We start from the raw sequence: 17255 nt of genomic DNA, 5'->3' as shown, positions 1-17255 counted from the left end.
CATTAGGAGAATGTATAATATGCTAGTTGGTGGGGCACAACTGGGCTCCTCCCCCTCTCCCCCCGTGCACCTTTCCCTCCATTCACATTCAAGAGCAGCTGTGAGGTGGAGTGCACATAGGGTTGCCAACTTTTTGATTGCAGAAAACTGAACACCCTTTCCCTGCCCCCAGGCCTTCCCCTTCCTGGAGACCCTGTCTTCTGTTCACTCCATCTCCCCTCCTTCTGTTGCTCCCCCACACACACACTCTCGCTCATTTTCACCGGGCTGGGGTAGGGGATTGGGGTGCGGGCTCTGGGATGGAGCCAGGAATGAAGGTTTGGGGCTGCAGGAGGGGGCTCTGGGACAGGGGTGGGGCCAGGGATCAGGGGTTTGGGGTGTGGGAGGGGGCTCAGGGCTGGGGCAGGAGGTTGGAGCGTGGGAGGGGGTGCGGGCTCTGGTCAGCGCTTACCTCAGGAGCCTCCCGGAAGTGGCCGGTGTGTCCCTCTGACTAGGGGGGGCTAGGGGGCTCTGCGTGCTGGCGCCGTCCACAGTTGCCACCCCCACAGCTCCCATTGGCTGCAGTGGGCAAGGGCAGCACGCGGAGCCCCTGTGGCCGCCCTGAGCCTAGGAACTGGAAGGACATGCCAGCCGCTTCCGGGAGCCACATAGAGCCCAACGCTGTGGCCAACTGGACTTTAGGTGGCCCAGTCAGCTGTGCTGACCAGAGCCACCAGGGTCCCTTTTCGACTGGGTGTTCTGGTCGAAAACCGGACGCCTGGCAACCCTAAGTGCACACTACTCCTTTTGGGGCCAGCAATAATGTGGTGTAAGGGTCCTGTTGCCTTCAGGCTTCTGCAAACCATCTTGCCCTCCGTTGGCAGGGCTACTTAAAGACACTGCTCCACTGCTGTTCCTTTTCCACCTGCTCCCACAGCAAACCTCACTGCAGTTTTTCCCAAAGTATTTAAGATAAATTATTGTTGGAGAATAGTAACAATAGAAGCAATATAAGGTAGCACCCAAAACTTTCTGCTGGCTGGAAAAGGAAGGAGTCTGAGTAAACAATGACTCTGTCAAGGGTATTGATTTTCAAGTCTTTGTGTGCAATGTTTCTCAGCATCTGCTTTCCCAATGTGTATTTTACACCGCCACTCTATAGTGAGGCTATGAACATCCTCCTCTCTCCACACCCCACCCTCCTGCGTTGTTGCAGCAAGTATAACTTCCTGCTTTTGCAAAGTTAGGTACAGATATTTGCAATCAAAAAAGAGCTTTGATCTTAAGAGTTTTGATATCCACTCATCACAATATTACACTATAGGAACAAGGAACTCTCTCACCCTACTATAATAAAGGAACTAGTATCTCAATAACGCAAATGCTTTCTTTTGAATTTAAAGCAGTGGAGGCGGTGGTTGGTTTGATAATTGAGTGCTTGTTACAGTTGTTTGAATGTTACAGAGCGAAGCAATGAGTATATGCTCTTGTTTTACACAAGCACAATAAGAATCCTAAATATGTCTTTTCCTGCATTTCAGTTGTTGTTTTTTTTAAAAAAAGACTTCTACAAGAAGGGTCTGTAGAAAATCTAATTTAAAGCAGAATGGTATTGTGTATGTAATGTGTATAATGATCTGTAGTCCTGATTCAATGATATGCAGTCCTGGATCATATTTTAGGAATGACCTGATCTATCTAATCTGGAAATTTTCTGGAATATAATGAGCTTATCTCCCTTATCAGTAATTAGTCAACTAGCAAATGATCTAAACTGATCTCCAGTCTCATGTGTCTCCAGTATACTGTTCAGAGATCATTAATGGGAAAGCACTGGAGGAGATCACTTCCACTCTTGATGAGTCTCAGTGTGAATGTAAACATGTATTAATGACTTGTTTTCCTCATAAAAACATAAGAACGGCCATATTGGGTCAGACCAGTCCATCTAGTCCAGCACTCTGACTTCCAACAGTTGCCAGAGCCAGACGAGTCAGAGGGAATGAATGGAACAGGCAATCATTGAGTGATCCAGCCCCTCTTGTCCAGTCCCAGATTCTGGCAGTTAGAGGCTGTAGAGTCCCAGAGTATGGGGTTACATCCCTGAGCATCGTGGCTAATAGCCATTGATGGACCTATGCTTCATGAACTTATCTAGTTCGGGTTTTTTTGTTTTTGTTTTGTTTTGTTTTGTTTGTTTGTTTTTGAGCCCTGTTACAGTTTTGGCGTTCACAACATCCCCTGGCAACAAAGTCAACAGGTTGATTGTGTATTGTATGAAGAAATACTTCCTTTTGTTTGTTTTAAGCCTGCTGCCTATTAATTATTTCAGTGGGTGACCCTTATTCTTTAGTTATGAGAAGGAGTAAATAATACTTTTATTTACTTTCTCCACACCAGTCATGATTTTATAGACCTCTATCATATTCCCTCTTAGTTGTCTCTTTTCCAAGCTGAAAACTCCCAATCTTTCTAATCTCTCCTAATATGGGAGAGAATATTAAATATTAAATATCTTTTTTTCCAATTCTAAAACATTTTTTTAAATGGGGTGACCAGAACTGCATGCAGTATTCAAGATGTGGACGTACCATTGATTTACATAGCTGCATTATGATGTTTACTGTCTTATTTTCTATCTCTTTCCTAACATTTTTTGACTGCAGCTGCACATTGCGTGGATGTTTTCCCACTAGAACTTTCTCTTGCGTTCTACAGTGATCCAGCTATCAATGTATTTGAATAATTACAGACTTACATTTTCTTTCATACAATGCTCAAAGGGTTTGATTTTGATTTGGAGTGCAGTGCCCAGTGTGTGCAAAGTCGCTGCTACCCCAGTAGTAGGGTGTGAAATCCCCCCTGCTCCTTAGCTTTATTTTGGCGGGCTGTTTTTTAGCTGCTTTGGCAGTTAGTTTAAACAGACAAATTAACATTACACTGTGAAACGAGTTTAGTGATGAGGAATCCAGACATATATTATATATGTAGTCAAAATAATACTTTAATGCAAGAGAGATGTTGCAGAGAATTACTGCTAGAAGCAGTATCATTTCATCTTTATAAAAATATAATAGAGGCAAAAAAAAAGACACTGACAGGAGCTCTTTTTATTTATTTATTTAATTTGTATTACTGTTGTGCTGCAGGGTATTGGTGGTTGCCAGCAAGTGTGTTTGATCTGTGGGCAGGCAGAGACCTCATTGAAGCTGACCGGTGTGTTAGCCACCATTCATTCATGCTAACTGAGAGAGCAATTAAATACTCCTTTGTTTAGTGATAGCTGAAACAATAGTAGCCACCCCAACTCAAGGTCCCTGGAAGGCCTGACAGGAACTAACTCAGATTTCCCAGGGACCAATGGAAAATTCAGGGCTCAGTCACTGATTGGTGGAGCTGTGTGTGTCTGTGTATATCAGTATCAGAAAGGGAAGAGAAAACAAGTGAAGCAGTTGGTAGCCTGGCCCTGAGATGGAGCAGAGACAGAGCTCCTTGGGGTACAGGATGGGCTGGAAAGCAGGCTTGGATTTCTGGACACGGAAACTGCCTGCTGCTGTTTGTTCCTACTGTGTTCAGGGAAACAGAACTTTGTGGATATTCTTTGTAAATAAACAACATAGCACCAAAGAAATAAGTAACTTGTATTCAGAATTTCTCCCCCTAAAGGAAACAACCTGGCAAGGCCCCAAATATTTGCTAACTGCTCAGGTCAAGGGGCAACATTATGATAGGACCCAGAGGCCCTAAATTCATGATCCCCTTGTGTTAGGCACTGTACAGAAACATAGTAAAAGACAGTTCCTGTCCCAAAGAGTTTACAATCTAAATAGACTAGAAAGATAAAAGAAGTATTTGTTATCCTCATTTTATAGATGGGGAGCTGAGACACAGATGTGTTAAATGACTTGCCCAGGGTCTCACAGAAAATATGTGGCAGAGTTATGATTTGAACCTGATCTTCTGAGTCCTGGTCCAGCACCTTAACCATAAGACCATCATTCTTCTCTTTCCTTTTATTCCAAAGATGCTGCTGTGTTTGTACATTGGTTAGGACAATAGGCCCTGATTACCACTGGGGACTCTGAACACTACCACGTAAAAATAATAATAATAATGAGAACGAGTGCATTTTAACTGTACACTTTCATTCCACGTATTGCATTGTCGCATGCACTCATCTTTGAGCCAGAGCTGCAGTAATTATTGGTTAAAAAGGAATAATCTTTTAATTAGGAAATGATTCTTTTCTCTTGTGATCACTATTCTTGCTTTGTTTTGCTGAGCAAGGAGGAGAAATTGCAGAACCTTTTGAGCAGAGAAAGAAAGGTGTTGTCAGAGCAAAGAGAAAGCTGCACATGTGGGGGAAGCACAATAGTTAATTTTTTCTGTTCTCCTCCCCTTCCTCCTTGAAACACTGGTTTAAAAAAAAAAAAAAGTTCATGGGAAATAATTAGGTTTTCTTTCCAGACATATTTTTCAAAAATGAAGTTTACATACTGTAACTACTACCTCGTTCATTACTGCAATAACATACTTGCTTATGCAAGCAATTGTGAATATAGCCCTTTATATGATGTTTTATGTGCTAACACTTCATTTTATGGCACGTTAATTAACGTTCAATGGCAAATGAGGTTTTGGTGATAGTACGGTGCGCTTAACTGTTGTACACTCTTCTTCTCTATGTGTTTTATGCTTCTGTTTACACTCCTACCTTTTTGTCTGTCTTGTCTATTTAGAGCTTGACTACACAGGCAAGTTTTACCAGCTACACTGGTATAATTATACCACTCTAGATAAACCAATATAGTCGTGCCTGTATAGCTCTCCCTGTGGATGCTCTTATTTCAGTATAGGAGAAAGAAGAACAGGAGTACTTGTGGCACCTTAGAGACTAACAAATTTATTAGAGCATAAGCTTTCGTGGACTTACAGCCCACTTCTTCGGATCATCCAAAGAAGTGGGCTGTAGTCCACGAAAGCTTATGCTCTAATAAATTTGTTAGTCTCTAAGGTGCCACAAGTACTCCTGTTCTTCTTTTTGCGGATACAGACTAACACGGCTGCTACTCTGAAACCTGTCAGTATAGGAGAGGCTTTTTTCAGTTTAGTTTAAACCCCTGCCAAAGCAATGTGAGCTAAACCAAAAAAACCCACCCCTCTTTTACTGGAATAGGGTGACCAGATGTCCCGATTTTATAGGGATAGTCCCAATATTTGAGGCTTTTTCTTATATAGGCACCTATTACCCACCACCCCCTGTCCCAATTTTTCACATTTTCTGTCTGGTCACCCTGTACTGAAAGAAGAATGTCTACAGGGCGGTTACAATGGTATAACTGTGGAGATTTAAATTAACATCTTAGCTGATATTGTAGTAACTTTCCTGAGTCGACAAGCCCTGAGATCAGGGGTGGGCAAACATTTTGGACTGAGGGCCACATCTGGGTATAGAAATTGTATGGCGGGCCATGAATGCTCACGAAATTGGGGGTTGCATGTGGGGTGGGAGGTGAGGGCTCCGGCAGCGGGAGTGGGCTGGGGATGAAGGATTTGGGATGCAGGAGGGGTCTCTGGGCTGGGACCAAGGGATTTGTAGGGCGGGAGGGGGATCAGGGCTGGGGCAGGGGGTTGGGGCACAGGGGTGGGGTGGGGAAGCTCAGGGGTGCAGGCTCCGGGCAGCGCTTACCTCAAGCAGCTCCTGGAAGCAGTGGCATGTCCCCCGCTCTGGCTACTATGCAGCGGCATGGCCAGGTGGTTCTGCACTCCACCCCGTCCGCAGGTGCCAGCCCCACAGCCCCGAGAAGCAGCAGCATGTCCTCCTCCAGCTCCTATGCAGAGGCGCAGCCCTGGCCAGACGGAGCTGCGTGCCACCCTGTGCACAGTTGCCGCCCCTGCAGCTCCCATTGGCTGCAGTTCCCAGCCAGTGGGAGCTGTGGGGGGCCGTGCTTGGGGCAGGGAGAGTGTGCAGAGCCCCCTGGCTGCTCCTACTCATAGGAGCTGGAGGGGGGACATGCCACAGCTTCCAGGAGCCGCACAGCAAGCCCCCAACCCTGCTCCCCAGCTGGAGCGCCGGACTGGGGCAAGCCCCTGACCCCACACCACGGCGGGAGCTCGAGGGCCGGATTAAAAGTTCTAATGGTCCATGGGCCATAGTTTGCTTACCCCTGCTTTAGATTGTAAGCCATTTGGGGCAGGGACTGTCTCTCACTATGTATATGTACAGTGCCTAGCAGAGTGAGGCCTAAATTTTTGTCTGGGCTCCTAGGCAATAATAATATCTCTAACATAATAAACCCTAAATAGGTTTTACTGAATGTAATAAACCCTAAATAGGTTTTACTGAATTGTAAATGTAAGAGGAAAGTGTGACAGATCCTCACACCAGTGCACAAGATCTATGCAACATTTAAGCCATATTTTGAGGCTCAGATGGTGCATAGTAGAGCCCTGCCCGGGACTGTTTTTAGAACTCTGTGGAGAGATTGGGATCCTTCAGGACCCATTGCCGTAATAGTTGGAGCAGGATACAAAAATAGTCTGGCACAGGGCTCTAGTGCATAGACTTTGTACTGGCCCTCCATGTAAGGGTGAATCTCACACCATGTTCATATCTTTATTACATATACTGTGTGGCCAAATTCTGCCCCTACTGGTGCAGGCAGGGGGAGCAGAGAGGCTGCATGGTGCATTCTGTATTGCAGGAATGACGCTGGTGAGGGCAGGACCCCATGCTGTGGAAATGCACTGTGCTGTTCCTCTCTTCTTGTGAGTCCCTGACTTTTGACGGTGGAGAATGACAGTATAAATGTTAGTCACCGGGGGCTTGGTCATGTCCTCTAATCTCAGGCCATGCCCAACAGACTAGCTGGCCCACTTCAGTGCAAGAGAGTTTTGGTGTGTGCTGTTTTCACTGTGGAAGAGGTTTCTTACCACCCTCCCTTATCTCTTGTGCTTCAGAAGGCAAGATTTAGCTCTCGTTGATGTTTTTGCTAACATATACTGATGGATAAATAGATTTTTTTATTGTTCTTACTCTTCATTATTTCCCTATGTACAGAAGAACTCAAGGAGAAACTAAAAGAGTATGTTGACGAGGTGAATATGCGGAAGCCTGGATTCATCAAGGTGGTCCGACACAGCAAGCAAGAGGGGCTGATCCGGTCTCGAGTTAGCGGATGGAGAGCTGCCACAGCACCGGTTGTTGCGCTCTTTGATGCTCATGTGGAATTCAACGTGGGATGGTATGTATCCTGTTGCTGCTTGCAATTATTTGTAAATTATGGCATGATATTTATCCAGCATATAAGGAGATGAAGTTATATGCAGATCTTTTGACACAGATTTAAATACAGAGATAATTATGAAAAGCTTATTGTTCGTAATATGCAACATAGTCATATAATCAAGATTCTGGTTTTTAGAATTAGGTTATTGTCTGCTGTAGTGGTTATTCCGGTAAATGCATGTTACTAAATTAGACAAGTAGAGCAAATTAAAGATTTATTGCCTCTGGTTAAAATTTGTATCAAATTTATATATGCACAGTATATTACTGTTCTCTTTCATTTTCATTTGATTTTTGTCAATAGCTAGTGCACAGATGATAAATAATCACTTAAGCATGGAGAAGCTCAGTAGAACAGGTCAGACGTGTAACAAACTTGGTTCTGATTTTTTGTATGCAAAATTAAGGGGGTAATGCAAATTTTTATATGATTTAGGGCCAGATTCTATGGTTTGCTGAGCTGATCCAATGAGATGCTGTGGCCTCTCAGTACTTCCCAGGATAATTCCATGTATTGTTCATCCAAACATACAATATTTTTTACATTTCTTTCACCATTGCATTTTACTAAACTTGTTTTAAGAATGTTTTAAAACCTTACAATAGTTATAAATGTCAGAAGAGCCCTGGGAAAAGTTTTGTTGTTAGCATATTATAATTAACAGTATAAGAAAAGCAGACAGAGGCCCCAATTCAGCAAGATATTTAAGCACGTGTAACTTTAAGTATTCAAATAGTTCCATTGAAGCCAATGCACTCATTCGCCTGCATATCTGCTAAAGTATCTTGCTCAGTTGGGCCCTGAGCCAGTTAAGCCTCCAGTCTAAACCAGTGTTTTGGGATCACCCCATTATTAATTGCTGCGGGCATAGCGACTGCAGTTTGGATGGCCAGGTGTGTGGGGGGAGGGAGGGAGAGGGGAGGCTTGGCTGGAGCTGGGAGAGATATGGAAACATCCAACTTTTAACCCAGTTCATGTGCACTGTGTATAAACATTTTTCATTTTCAGCAAAGGAATAACAAATGACACAGACTGCCAAGCTCAACACTCATTTCTAAGAGACTTGTGCTGTTTATATTTAACTGACAGCAGCTGGCTTTACAAGATACAAAAAAATTACATAACCATGTCTTGGCTCTATCTCAGATGTGCTCCTGGTGTTACAGTGGTCTCCTTAACGAATCATTTTAATTAGAATCTACGTTGCATAAAACATGTCTGGGCAAAGGAGGATAGCTGATTCAGGGATTAGGAGTGGGATACCCAAGCCTTTCACTTTTAGGTCGTTGATTCCAATTCAGTCCATGTTGATAGTGACCAAAAGTTGAAGCTGTTCAGTGGCCTCTGTGAAATTAGTTGGTGATTTTAGCCTGATTCCTAGTCAGGAGTGACCATGTCAGAGAATTATTGTCACAACTCGCTCTGACATCTTTGTGGATGGACTTTAAATGACTTGGATGGTGCTGTCCAGAGATCAAGGGTTAGAGTATCCTTGGGGCTGCACTACTTTTTTTCATACTTACAGGTGGCTCAGCAGGTCACAGCTGAGGCTTATTGAAAGGGCAGGTAATGGGGGGGGGAAGAGAGGACCTTCAGTGGCTGGTCTATTACTACTGCACCTCTCATGAGCATTTAACTATGCAGTTGTCCAACTTCTGTTTAGTTTCACTGTTACTTTTGTATAAAAAGATGGTCTCTTTAAAAGGAAAAGAGCTTTTGTCCGTGGGATACTTCAATTATTAACTTCGATCTTCTTGATGTCCTTGATCATAGAGATGGCCTGGAGACATCCTCTTTATGTGGTAGCAAGGATGTAAATAGTAACTGATAAGAAAGGTCTAATTTCTATCAGCAGACTAGACAGGAATAATATCCAGTGCATGCTAGATTTAAAGTTACACTATATACTTCGGGCCAAATCCTGCAGCCTCACTCAGTAAAACCCACACTTCCATCAATGGGAGTTTTGCGTGAGTAACAACTGCAGAGCATGCCTTTCAGATAATGTAGAATATAGGCTCTGGCTGGCATTAGGGTTTTGCTTCTGTTGAAACAATCTCAGTATTTGTTCCTTTAGGGCTGAACCAGTGCTCACGAGGATAAAGGAAAACAGAAAAAGGGTCATTTCTCCATCATTTGACAACATCAAATATGATAATTTTGAAATAGAGGAATACCCCCTATCTGCGCAGGGGTTTGACTGGGAACTGTGGTGTCGATATCTGAATCCTCCAAAATCATGGTGGAAGCTGGAAAACTCAACTGCTCCGATAAGGTAACATGCAGCTGTGACACAGGTTTGGGACTTGTGGGAAGCGCTCAGTTATATGTAACAAATAACAAAGGGCTGGCTACATGCACTTTATTTTAACAAGGACCAAGGGGGCTGCTTATCAAACAGACCAATGGTTAAATTAGAATAAATGTCCTCACTGTTCTCTGCCACTTTTACCATTGCTCCCTCAGATAACCACAAAAAAGTTGTACAGTCTCATGTACTTCATTTTTATATAGCAAGTCAGAGCAAATATAAAAAAAGCAAAAGAGAAGACTTGATGCTTGATTCGGTGTTGCCATCTACAAATGTCTTGTCTGCTAATTTAATGGTAATGATCCAGAAAGACAATGCAGTTTACAAATGTATTGCAAAAAGGTACAACTGTCAGAGTGATGAATTAATATCTGATTATTACATTTGTGGTTATATCACATAGTTGTACTACTATGTGTTATAATCACACACAAATCTGGCTCGTATATGTGGGAGCAAGGAGTGTGTGAAAACCCCTATTTTTGTATGACCTAGCTCTGTACCTGCTTATTCTATCTAGAGAACTGTTAGTCTGGTGCGGAAGAGGACCCCTGTCTACTCTATGGTACCAAGGGTAGTATTTTCTCATGTAAATAAGATTGATGACCTCCAAGCAGATCTCCATAGATCCTAGTTCTTCTTTCTATGCAAATCCCAAGGAGCTCACTGTAACCTCCCCTCTGGTTTCCCAAAAGCTTTTGCAGAAAGAGAGGAGGTGGTTGAGACTGAAGTACAAAAATTGTACCTTTGGAAGTGCTGGGGTGGGGCATCAGTAGGTGTCTCTTGCATTCACCCACACAGTCAACCTGAGAGCTATCTTTGGAGCTGTCAGATGGAATTGTTGGCTCAGAGCTGCATTGACCCACTCCACATCTGTAGCCATCACTTGTTAGGAAGGTGAGAGGATGTCCTTAAACAGGACTAGGTGTCAGGAGATCTGGATATGAATGCTAGCTCAGCCATAGACTTTTATTTACGGTGGGGATAACAATATCCACCTCATAGGGATATGAGGAAGCTTAATTAATGTTGATAAAGGGCTTGATAACCTCTGGAAGGCCCTGTAGCAGTGAAAATTATTATTTTTAATATCTTCTTGTTGACTTTTTGAAATAAAATAGTTGCAGTTCAGAACAAAGAACTGGTCCTGATTGTGCACTTCACCCAATAATTATGTGATTCCTGATGGACAGGGGTTAGATTTCACTTTACAGTGATGGGCATTTAGATTTGATCCTTGCAAAATCCTTAAATGGGAATGAGAGCTGGCCCTTGTCCTGGAATATTGTTTATTTTTGAGATACATTGTACAAAAGTGTCACGTAATAATAAATTAAGTTCAGCGTGTGGCTAGATAGCTTTACTAAGACCATTCCCCAGTAACCAACACGTTATTACTTCAGGCACTGTTGAAAGGAAACATAGTGAATATACAACAGAATTAAAACAAAGTCAAAGGGATTCTTTGCTTCAAAAAAACATTCAGAAACCTTCCTATTCTGTAATAAACTCAGCACTATTTTTTTTTTTAGATGGTATAAGGGCGTCTCATATTTTCCTCATTACTAAATACATCAGAAATATTTTCTCATTATGCTGAAGTGGTGCAGTAATAGTGTAGGATAACACCACACAAATATCTAAATCTGTACAAGGGGAGAATTTTAAGTTTTGTGATTAAGCAATCTTATAATCACATGAAAAGCAGATGTCTACATTTAACACAGTTTGATTGTTCTCTTCCTGATAAATGCAGGATAATTTATCCTATGCTCTTGAATTGTGTCCTTTCATTAATATCCTGTTGTTCCCAGTGCTCCATCTGCTCACACTATGACAAAAATGACATTTTTGTTTTTGTCAGCATGCAGGGTAAGCTAAAAACACTATAAAAGGTAAATTCATTACTCTACATTCGACTTTCCTCATAGAGGGAAATTTATACTCTGTATGGTCAAATCTTCACCACTTTAAAGGTGGTACAGCCATTATAAGACTGAGTGTCTCAGGATTTTGAAGGAATAGGAAATTAATATCAGTAGGACTGGGTGACTCAAGAGTTTGATCAATCGTACTCTCACCCGTACTCCACAGATTCAGATTTGTCCCTGATTAGCAGTGGTTGAAAGACATCAATATTTTACAACATTTCAGTGAAAGGAGTGAGTTGTCTCATACCCACTTCTTGTGTCCATATTACAAAAGCCACCAAAAAAGGCCCAGACTCAAGAAAGCATCCATATATTCCCTAAGGGCTCTTAAGCAGATAGTTAATTTAACCTTAAAGTTCAGCACGCACTTAAATGCTTTCCTGACCAGGGGATGGACGTAAGCATGTGGTTAAGTGCTTTCCTTCATCAAGGGCAAAATTTGCACTAATTGGTACCCTTGTTGGCAGTCTACATTGAGAACCCAAGAGCTGAGTGGAAAGAGAGACTGCAACCCTCTTCCGACTACAGCTGGTCTCTTCAAAACAGAGCTTGGACACATGGGCAAAACATTGCAGGGGAGCATCACTCTTGTTGCTCCTCCTGTACTGAGGGCTTCAGTTTTCAGCATTGTCAGTTTGGCACCTTTCACCAGCACTCAATTTGGTTTAAAATACAAATAACACAATAAGACAAAATTGGCCAAATCCATCTTGGGTGTAACTCCATTGCAATCCATGGTCTTACACCCAGTATGGCCCAGTGACACTAACTACAATCTGTTTGAGTGACAATAAAAAAGGAAGAAGCTTACTTTCTTTCTAACTGTTTTTTTTTTGTTCTGTTGTATTCATGCAGAAGCCCTGCACTGATTGGCTGCTTCATAGTAGACAGGGAGTACTTCCAAGAGATTGGCTTACTAGATGAAGGCATGGAGGTCTATGGAGGAGAGAACGTGGAGCTTGGGATCAGGGTAAGGAAATGTAACAAACAACAAGCACTGATGATTTGTTCTTATAAAATGTGACTTGCCCCATATCATAGGCGAAGAAGCAGACCAAGGATAGCAGAGGTAGTATGTGAAGGAGCTATATAACTGCTGTCTGTCTGTGTGTTCATGTAATGTACCAAGCCAGCCATAGAATCCTACACCTATGGGTTGTGTACAGGAGGGACGGGATGAAAAGCAGAGGCTCCCTTGTGAACAATGTAGTTGGGGTGGGGAGGATACAAACATGATGTCGTTATTTCACACAGCTAGTAGTGGTAGCTGCTATGCTGAAGCTTGGAGAAAACTTCTTTGCCCCACTTATAATGCAATCACCTATAGGGAGGGGAGCTTCTCAAAGATCTAATGGGGAAGGTTCTCCTAGATTCCTCTGTTTATTTAAATTGAGGAGCTCACTTTGGAGATAGCATATTTGCCCTATTGTTTCATCTGTCTCCCCTCTGCCTTTGCTGAGGATTTAAGATATTCACAGAGTACTGAGTTTGCATAATTGCTTGTATTTTCTTCTTTCGTCATACACTGTTCATTTATTTACCATTTGCAATACTCTGTGTGATTTGTGTATCTCATTCTGCCTCCCCTCATGAATAAATACCATCCTGAAAATGCAACATTGCTCAATTTAAGAGATTCTCTCAGATTTTGATACAAATGAAAGACTGATTCTGAGTTACATAGTTGAGAAATGAAAAAGAGGTCTGATTTGCGTTACGTAATTAGATTTACAATCTCTGCTACTGAAATGTGAGCTGAACATATTGAAGTTTGTGTTTTGTGGCTGTCAAGTCTCTGGAATAAAGATGTACACTAGCATAAAGACAAGGATGAATTTCTGTAAATAATGAGAAAATATCTTCAGGTAATGCGTTCAGACTGAGACATACTACAAAGCCACTCATTTTCCACCTCTGACTTTCTGAAAATCTTTTCCTCCCACTTGTCAGAGAGAGAGCATTATTGCAACAGAAGGGAAGGCAAGGCTCTTGCCAAGAAATGTTACCCCACACTGGCAGGGAGTGCTAGAGGAGAGATGTGAGCATCTGCCTTTGATAAAACCAGTCTCTGCACGGTTAAGGAGAGGGAGCCTGAGTCCTTTCCTAGAGCCAGATTTCTCAGCTTGATGTTGCTTGCTGAGTTTTAAAATTAGAACACTGATTTTTAACTGAATGAGTTATTTGTTTCTATGAGAGGGCAAAGAGTTTGATCAATCATACCTATGGGACTTTGATGATAATTTGTATGACAGAATATGGCCCCAATGCTCTCAAGTAATGTACTAGCCTGTCTGGACTGTTTAGTCATTGTGGATGTTAACTGCTGAAAATCACTTTGATAGACAGGGCTAGACAGATGCACAACACCCCCACCTCGCCATAACTGAAATTTTGGCATATACTGGATTATTGGAATAAGACCCAACAGTGCTCTAATTTCTTGATATCTATTCTTCTGTCTCCAGGGAAGTGAAGCCTGACCTAAATAAAACACTTTCATCTTTGACATACCACAATGTGCAAGGTAGCAGAATGTATATTGCTTCATCTAGCTCTATTCTGACTCTGATCTGAGTTCCCAGCTGCATCAAAACATCTGTAATAGACAGATAGCTCAGCAGTTTATTAATGACTCTCCTCACTATGCTCATCATAACCCAGATAATACTAGGATTAATATACATTTAAAATGTAATATTAGTTCTGCTAGGAATGTAATATTCTTTCTGCAGATGGTAGACTTTGCAAATGTGCCTCTTCACTTAATCCACTGCTCCTGGTACAGACCTGAGGCCATGTGCTGCCTCCTGGCAAAATGCAGGTGCCTACAAAAAATGCTGTTGTCAGAATATTGTGGAAAATCATGTAATTTAGTTGCAGTCCCTAGCTCTACAGACTGTAGTGTTACTCCACAAAGCTGCCTTTAATTTTTGTTAGATAGAGGCATTCTGAAAACTATGGTCAGAGAAGGATTTAGGTCCAGATGGTCTTTCTCTGCTGGCTAACTACATTTTCTTGTCTCTGCAGCACCAGAGAGTAATTTCAAGACTTCCTGGGTTGCTTTTAACTACAGGGTCTAAAATGAATCACTTAATACAGGCTGTAATTGTTCAACAGAAACATCAGCAGTTTGCATTTTATAGTTACGGTATCAGTACAATAAATAACACTTGTATTTTAAAATTATAACCTCCACACCGGGATGCAGCTTGCTTCCTCTGCTTCATCTTTCATCTGTACTTTCCTTTTTAGCAGCATATGGCTTAATCCCATCTCCTGACATGTGGCGCTCTTTACTATGTAGCCTTGGAGAATCAGCTACCAGGCATGCCTGAGTAAACCCAGTAGCTGGCTTTCCAAGTTACGAGGTATTGTGTGCCATGTATCATACAATATGATGGAGCTCATTAGCCAGCCAACTTCCTGAGCTTACTCTATGGCTTACCATAGCCAGGAAGTTGTGAGTAAAATAAATACACAGTGGCCTGTTCCTATTCTGCATGCTGTAATGTGTTCACACAATGAACAGATGGAATGCCAAGCAACATTCCTTCCTTCCTTCCTCTAGGAAGTCTCTGTGTGCTGTAAGCCTGCATGACTCTACAGGCTCACCTGCCTGAAGTAATGCTTGGTTACTGGAACAGGATTGCCGTCTTCTCCCTGGTAACGTTTTATAAATGTGGAGAGTTCAATGTTACAGGGTGCTAGGTTATGAGGGTACAATATGGATGCACAGAAGACAGCACTAATGAGACTCCCCTCCTCCCTCCACCCCCCACCCATTCCACAGAGAAGATTGTCATGGTGGGTCTCTGCAGTTCCTTGTGGAAGGAGGACTGTGAGTAGACCAAAGCAAGTACTGTGACCAGCGTATCCATGTGCTGTATGTATGTGCTGAGCCAAAGCCCTGTTTAGTGGGGAATCTGCAAGCCATGTCTGCTACATTTCCCCATGCCCTGTGTTAGCAGCCATGGCTGGTTCAAACTGAAAATTTTCTCTCTCAGCTCTGTGTCATTTCCATGTGGAACCAAAGCCCTCTTATACTCGCCAGGATTAGTCTGTAACGGGCAAATCTTGCCTTTTCCTCTGCAGCCTTGAAGTGCCCTGCTCACAGCAGAATGGGTAGGAATGAGTCCTAAGTCAGGGTCCTAACCAAAAGAGGAACCTTTCTCTCATCTATTCACATTACTTGGGCCACTTGAGACCAAGAAAACGCGCAAACCACTTGGAGTTGTATCCAAAGCATTCATTGCTGGTAACACCTGGATCAGCCATAGAAAGCGGGAGCAGTTATTTTCACATTGCAGTATGTTATAGGATTTGGGGATTATTCTGTCAGGATCTTGTAAAAATTCTCTCTCTCTTCTCAACTCCGTTCATCTCTGAGTTGAGGTAATATTTTATCAGTAGGTTTTTTGCCCCCTCATCTATGACTTTGTAATAATATGTGTAAAATATTAAACATCTATTATCAAATAAATATTAATAGAATTCAGTTGCCTTAGGGCTAGATGACTATGAGTGTAAAGTATGAATACATTCATAATATAGGAAACAGTCATATTTTTTTCCCTGACAGCAAAACATTTTCTTACAAAGCTCAGTACTTGCCTCATAACAAAAAAATCAAGCTCACTAAGACTAGATGAGGAGAGCTGGTGAGCTCCTTGTCAGAGGGGCTGGATCCCATCGATGGGGTACCTCTCAGGATCATATCCTTAGACTCTGTGTAGGATAAGCCTGGGTCCTTCAGAGGTCCCTCATGCTTTATTGGTCCCCCTAAAGTTACCGTGCCATCCCAAGCTGTTTCCTGTTGAGATGTAATCACTTGCACTCTCCAGATTCTGTTACAGTTTCAAGACAAGGTTTCCATCATTTGTGACACCCTGCTCTCATAATATAATAACGCAGGCTTTAATCATGCCTTTAAGGCATTGGCTCATGTTCTGGGGTCAGTGCAGCATCACGCTGCCCAAGCAGAAGTTCCAGAAGGCACCATGCCCCAGTGAGCATCCATAAGAGATTTTGTGCTTCCCCACCCTAGCTGGTGCAGAATATGGGTGCGAAGCCATGGCCCCTTGCCTTCCCTTATAGGTTTGGGGCATCTATTGCTGATCACAGTGTTAGCCATGAGATGTCCTTGTGATCAGGGAAGTCCATGGATGACCATTGTGACCAGCCTGTTTTAAAGATTTGGAAGGCCAGTGTAATACTTCCTTTTTTGTGGGGCCTAATCCAATTCCCACTAAAGTCAATACAAGCCTTTCCACTGATGTCAGGCCCATATAGATCATTTTTCATCTGAGGAGCTCAGAGTAGTTTACAAACATTACTGAAGCTTTCCAACAGCCTATTAAAGTTATATTGGACGCACTTTTATAGATGCATAATCTGAGGTTCAGAGAGATTGAATGATTTACCCAAGGTCACAGACAGTGGCAGGGGCAGAAATATAACCCCAGGCTCTAGCTTCAAAAAGTAATGATATATATTAGCAGGACTGTGTTCTGGCTGATGTACTCACATTCCTAGGGATAAAATGTCCCAATTAAACGAGAGAGAGAAAATTCTATTTAAAAGCCAAAAGCTCCTTAATGAAAAAATGAAACATGTTTGCAGGGTCTTTTCCCAGTAAAAGAGCCTTACATGGTAATATCCTTAACTTCTGTTTATTAACCCTTACCAAACCAGAACACACACACTAAGTATACAATGGTCACCACTCCTGAGCATGCAGGCGATCTT

At 42.4% G+C, this 17255-nt stretch overlaps 1 protein-coding gene across 3 annotated transcripts in view; it reads left to right on the top strand.

The window, feature by feature from the left end:
* Window positions 1-17255, top strand: part of GALNT18 (polypeptide N-acetylgalactosaminyltransferase 18) — a 444155-nt gene that overhangs the window by 272038 nt on the left and 154862 nt on the right. For all 3 annotated transcript variants that reach the window (XM_054028211.1, XM_054028213.1, XM_054028212.1), the window contains 3 exons: window positions 7040-7223; window positions 9346-9543; window positions 12366-12480. In XM_054028211.1, coding sequence (XP_053884186.1) covers window positions 7040-7223; window positions 9346-9543; window positions 12366-12480 — 497 coding nt within the window. The remainder of the gene's footprint in view (window positions 1-7039; window positions 7224-9345; window positions 9544-12365; window positions 12481-17255) is intronic.

This window comes from Malaclemys terrapin, chromosome 4, assembly GCF_027887155.1.
Source record: "Malaclemys terrapin pileata isolate rMalTer1 chromosome 4, rMalTer1.hap1, whole genome shotgun sequence".
Lineage (NCBI taxonomy): Eukaryota > Metazoa > Chordata > Testudines > Emydidae > Malaclemys > Malaclemys terrapin.
The sequence above is the reverse complement of the archived record's forward strand: the minus strand, read 5'-3'. Positions and strand labels throughout refer to the sequence as shown.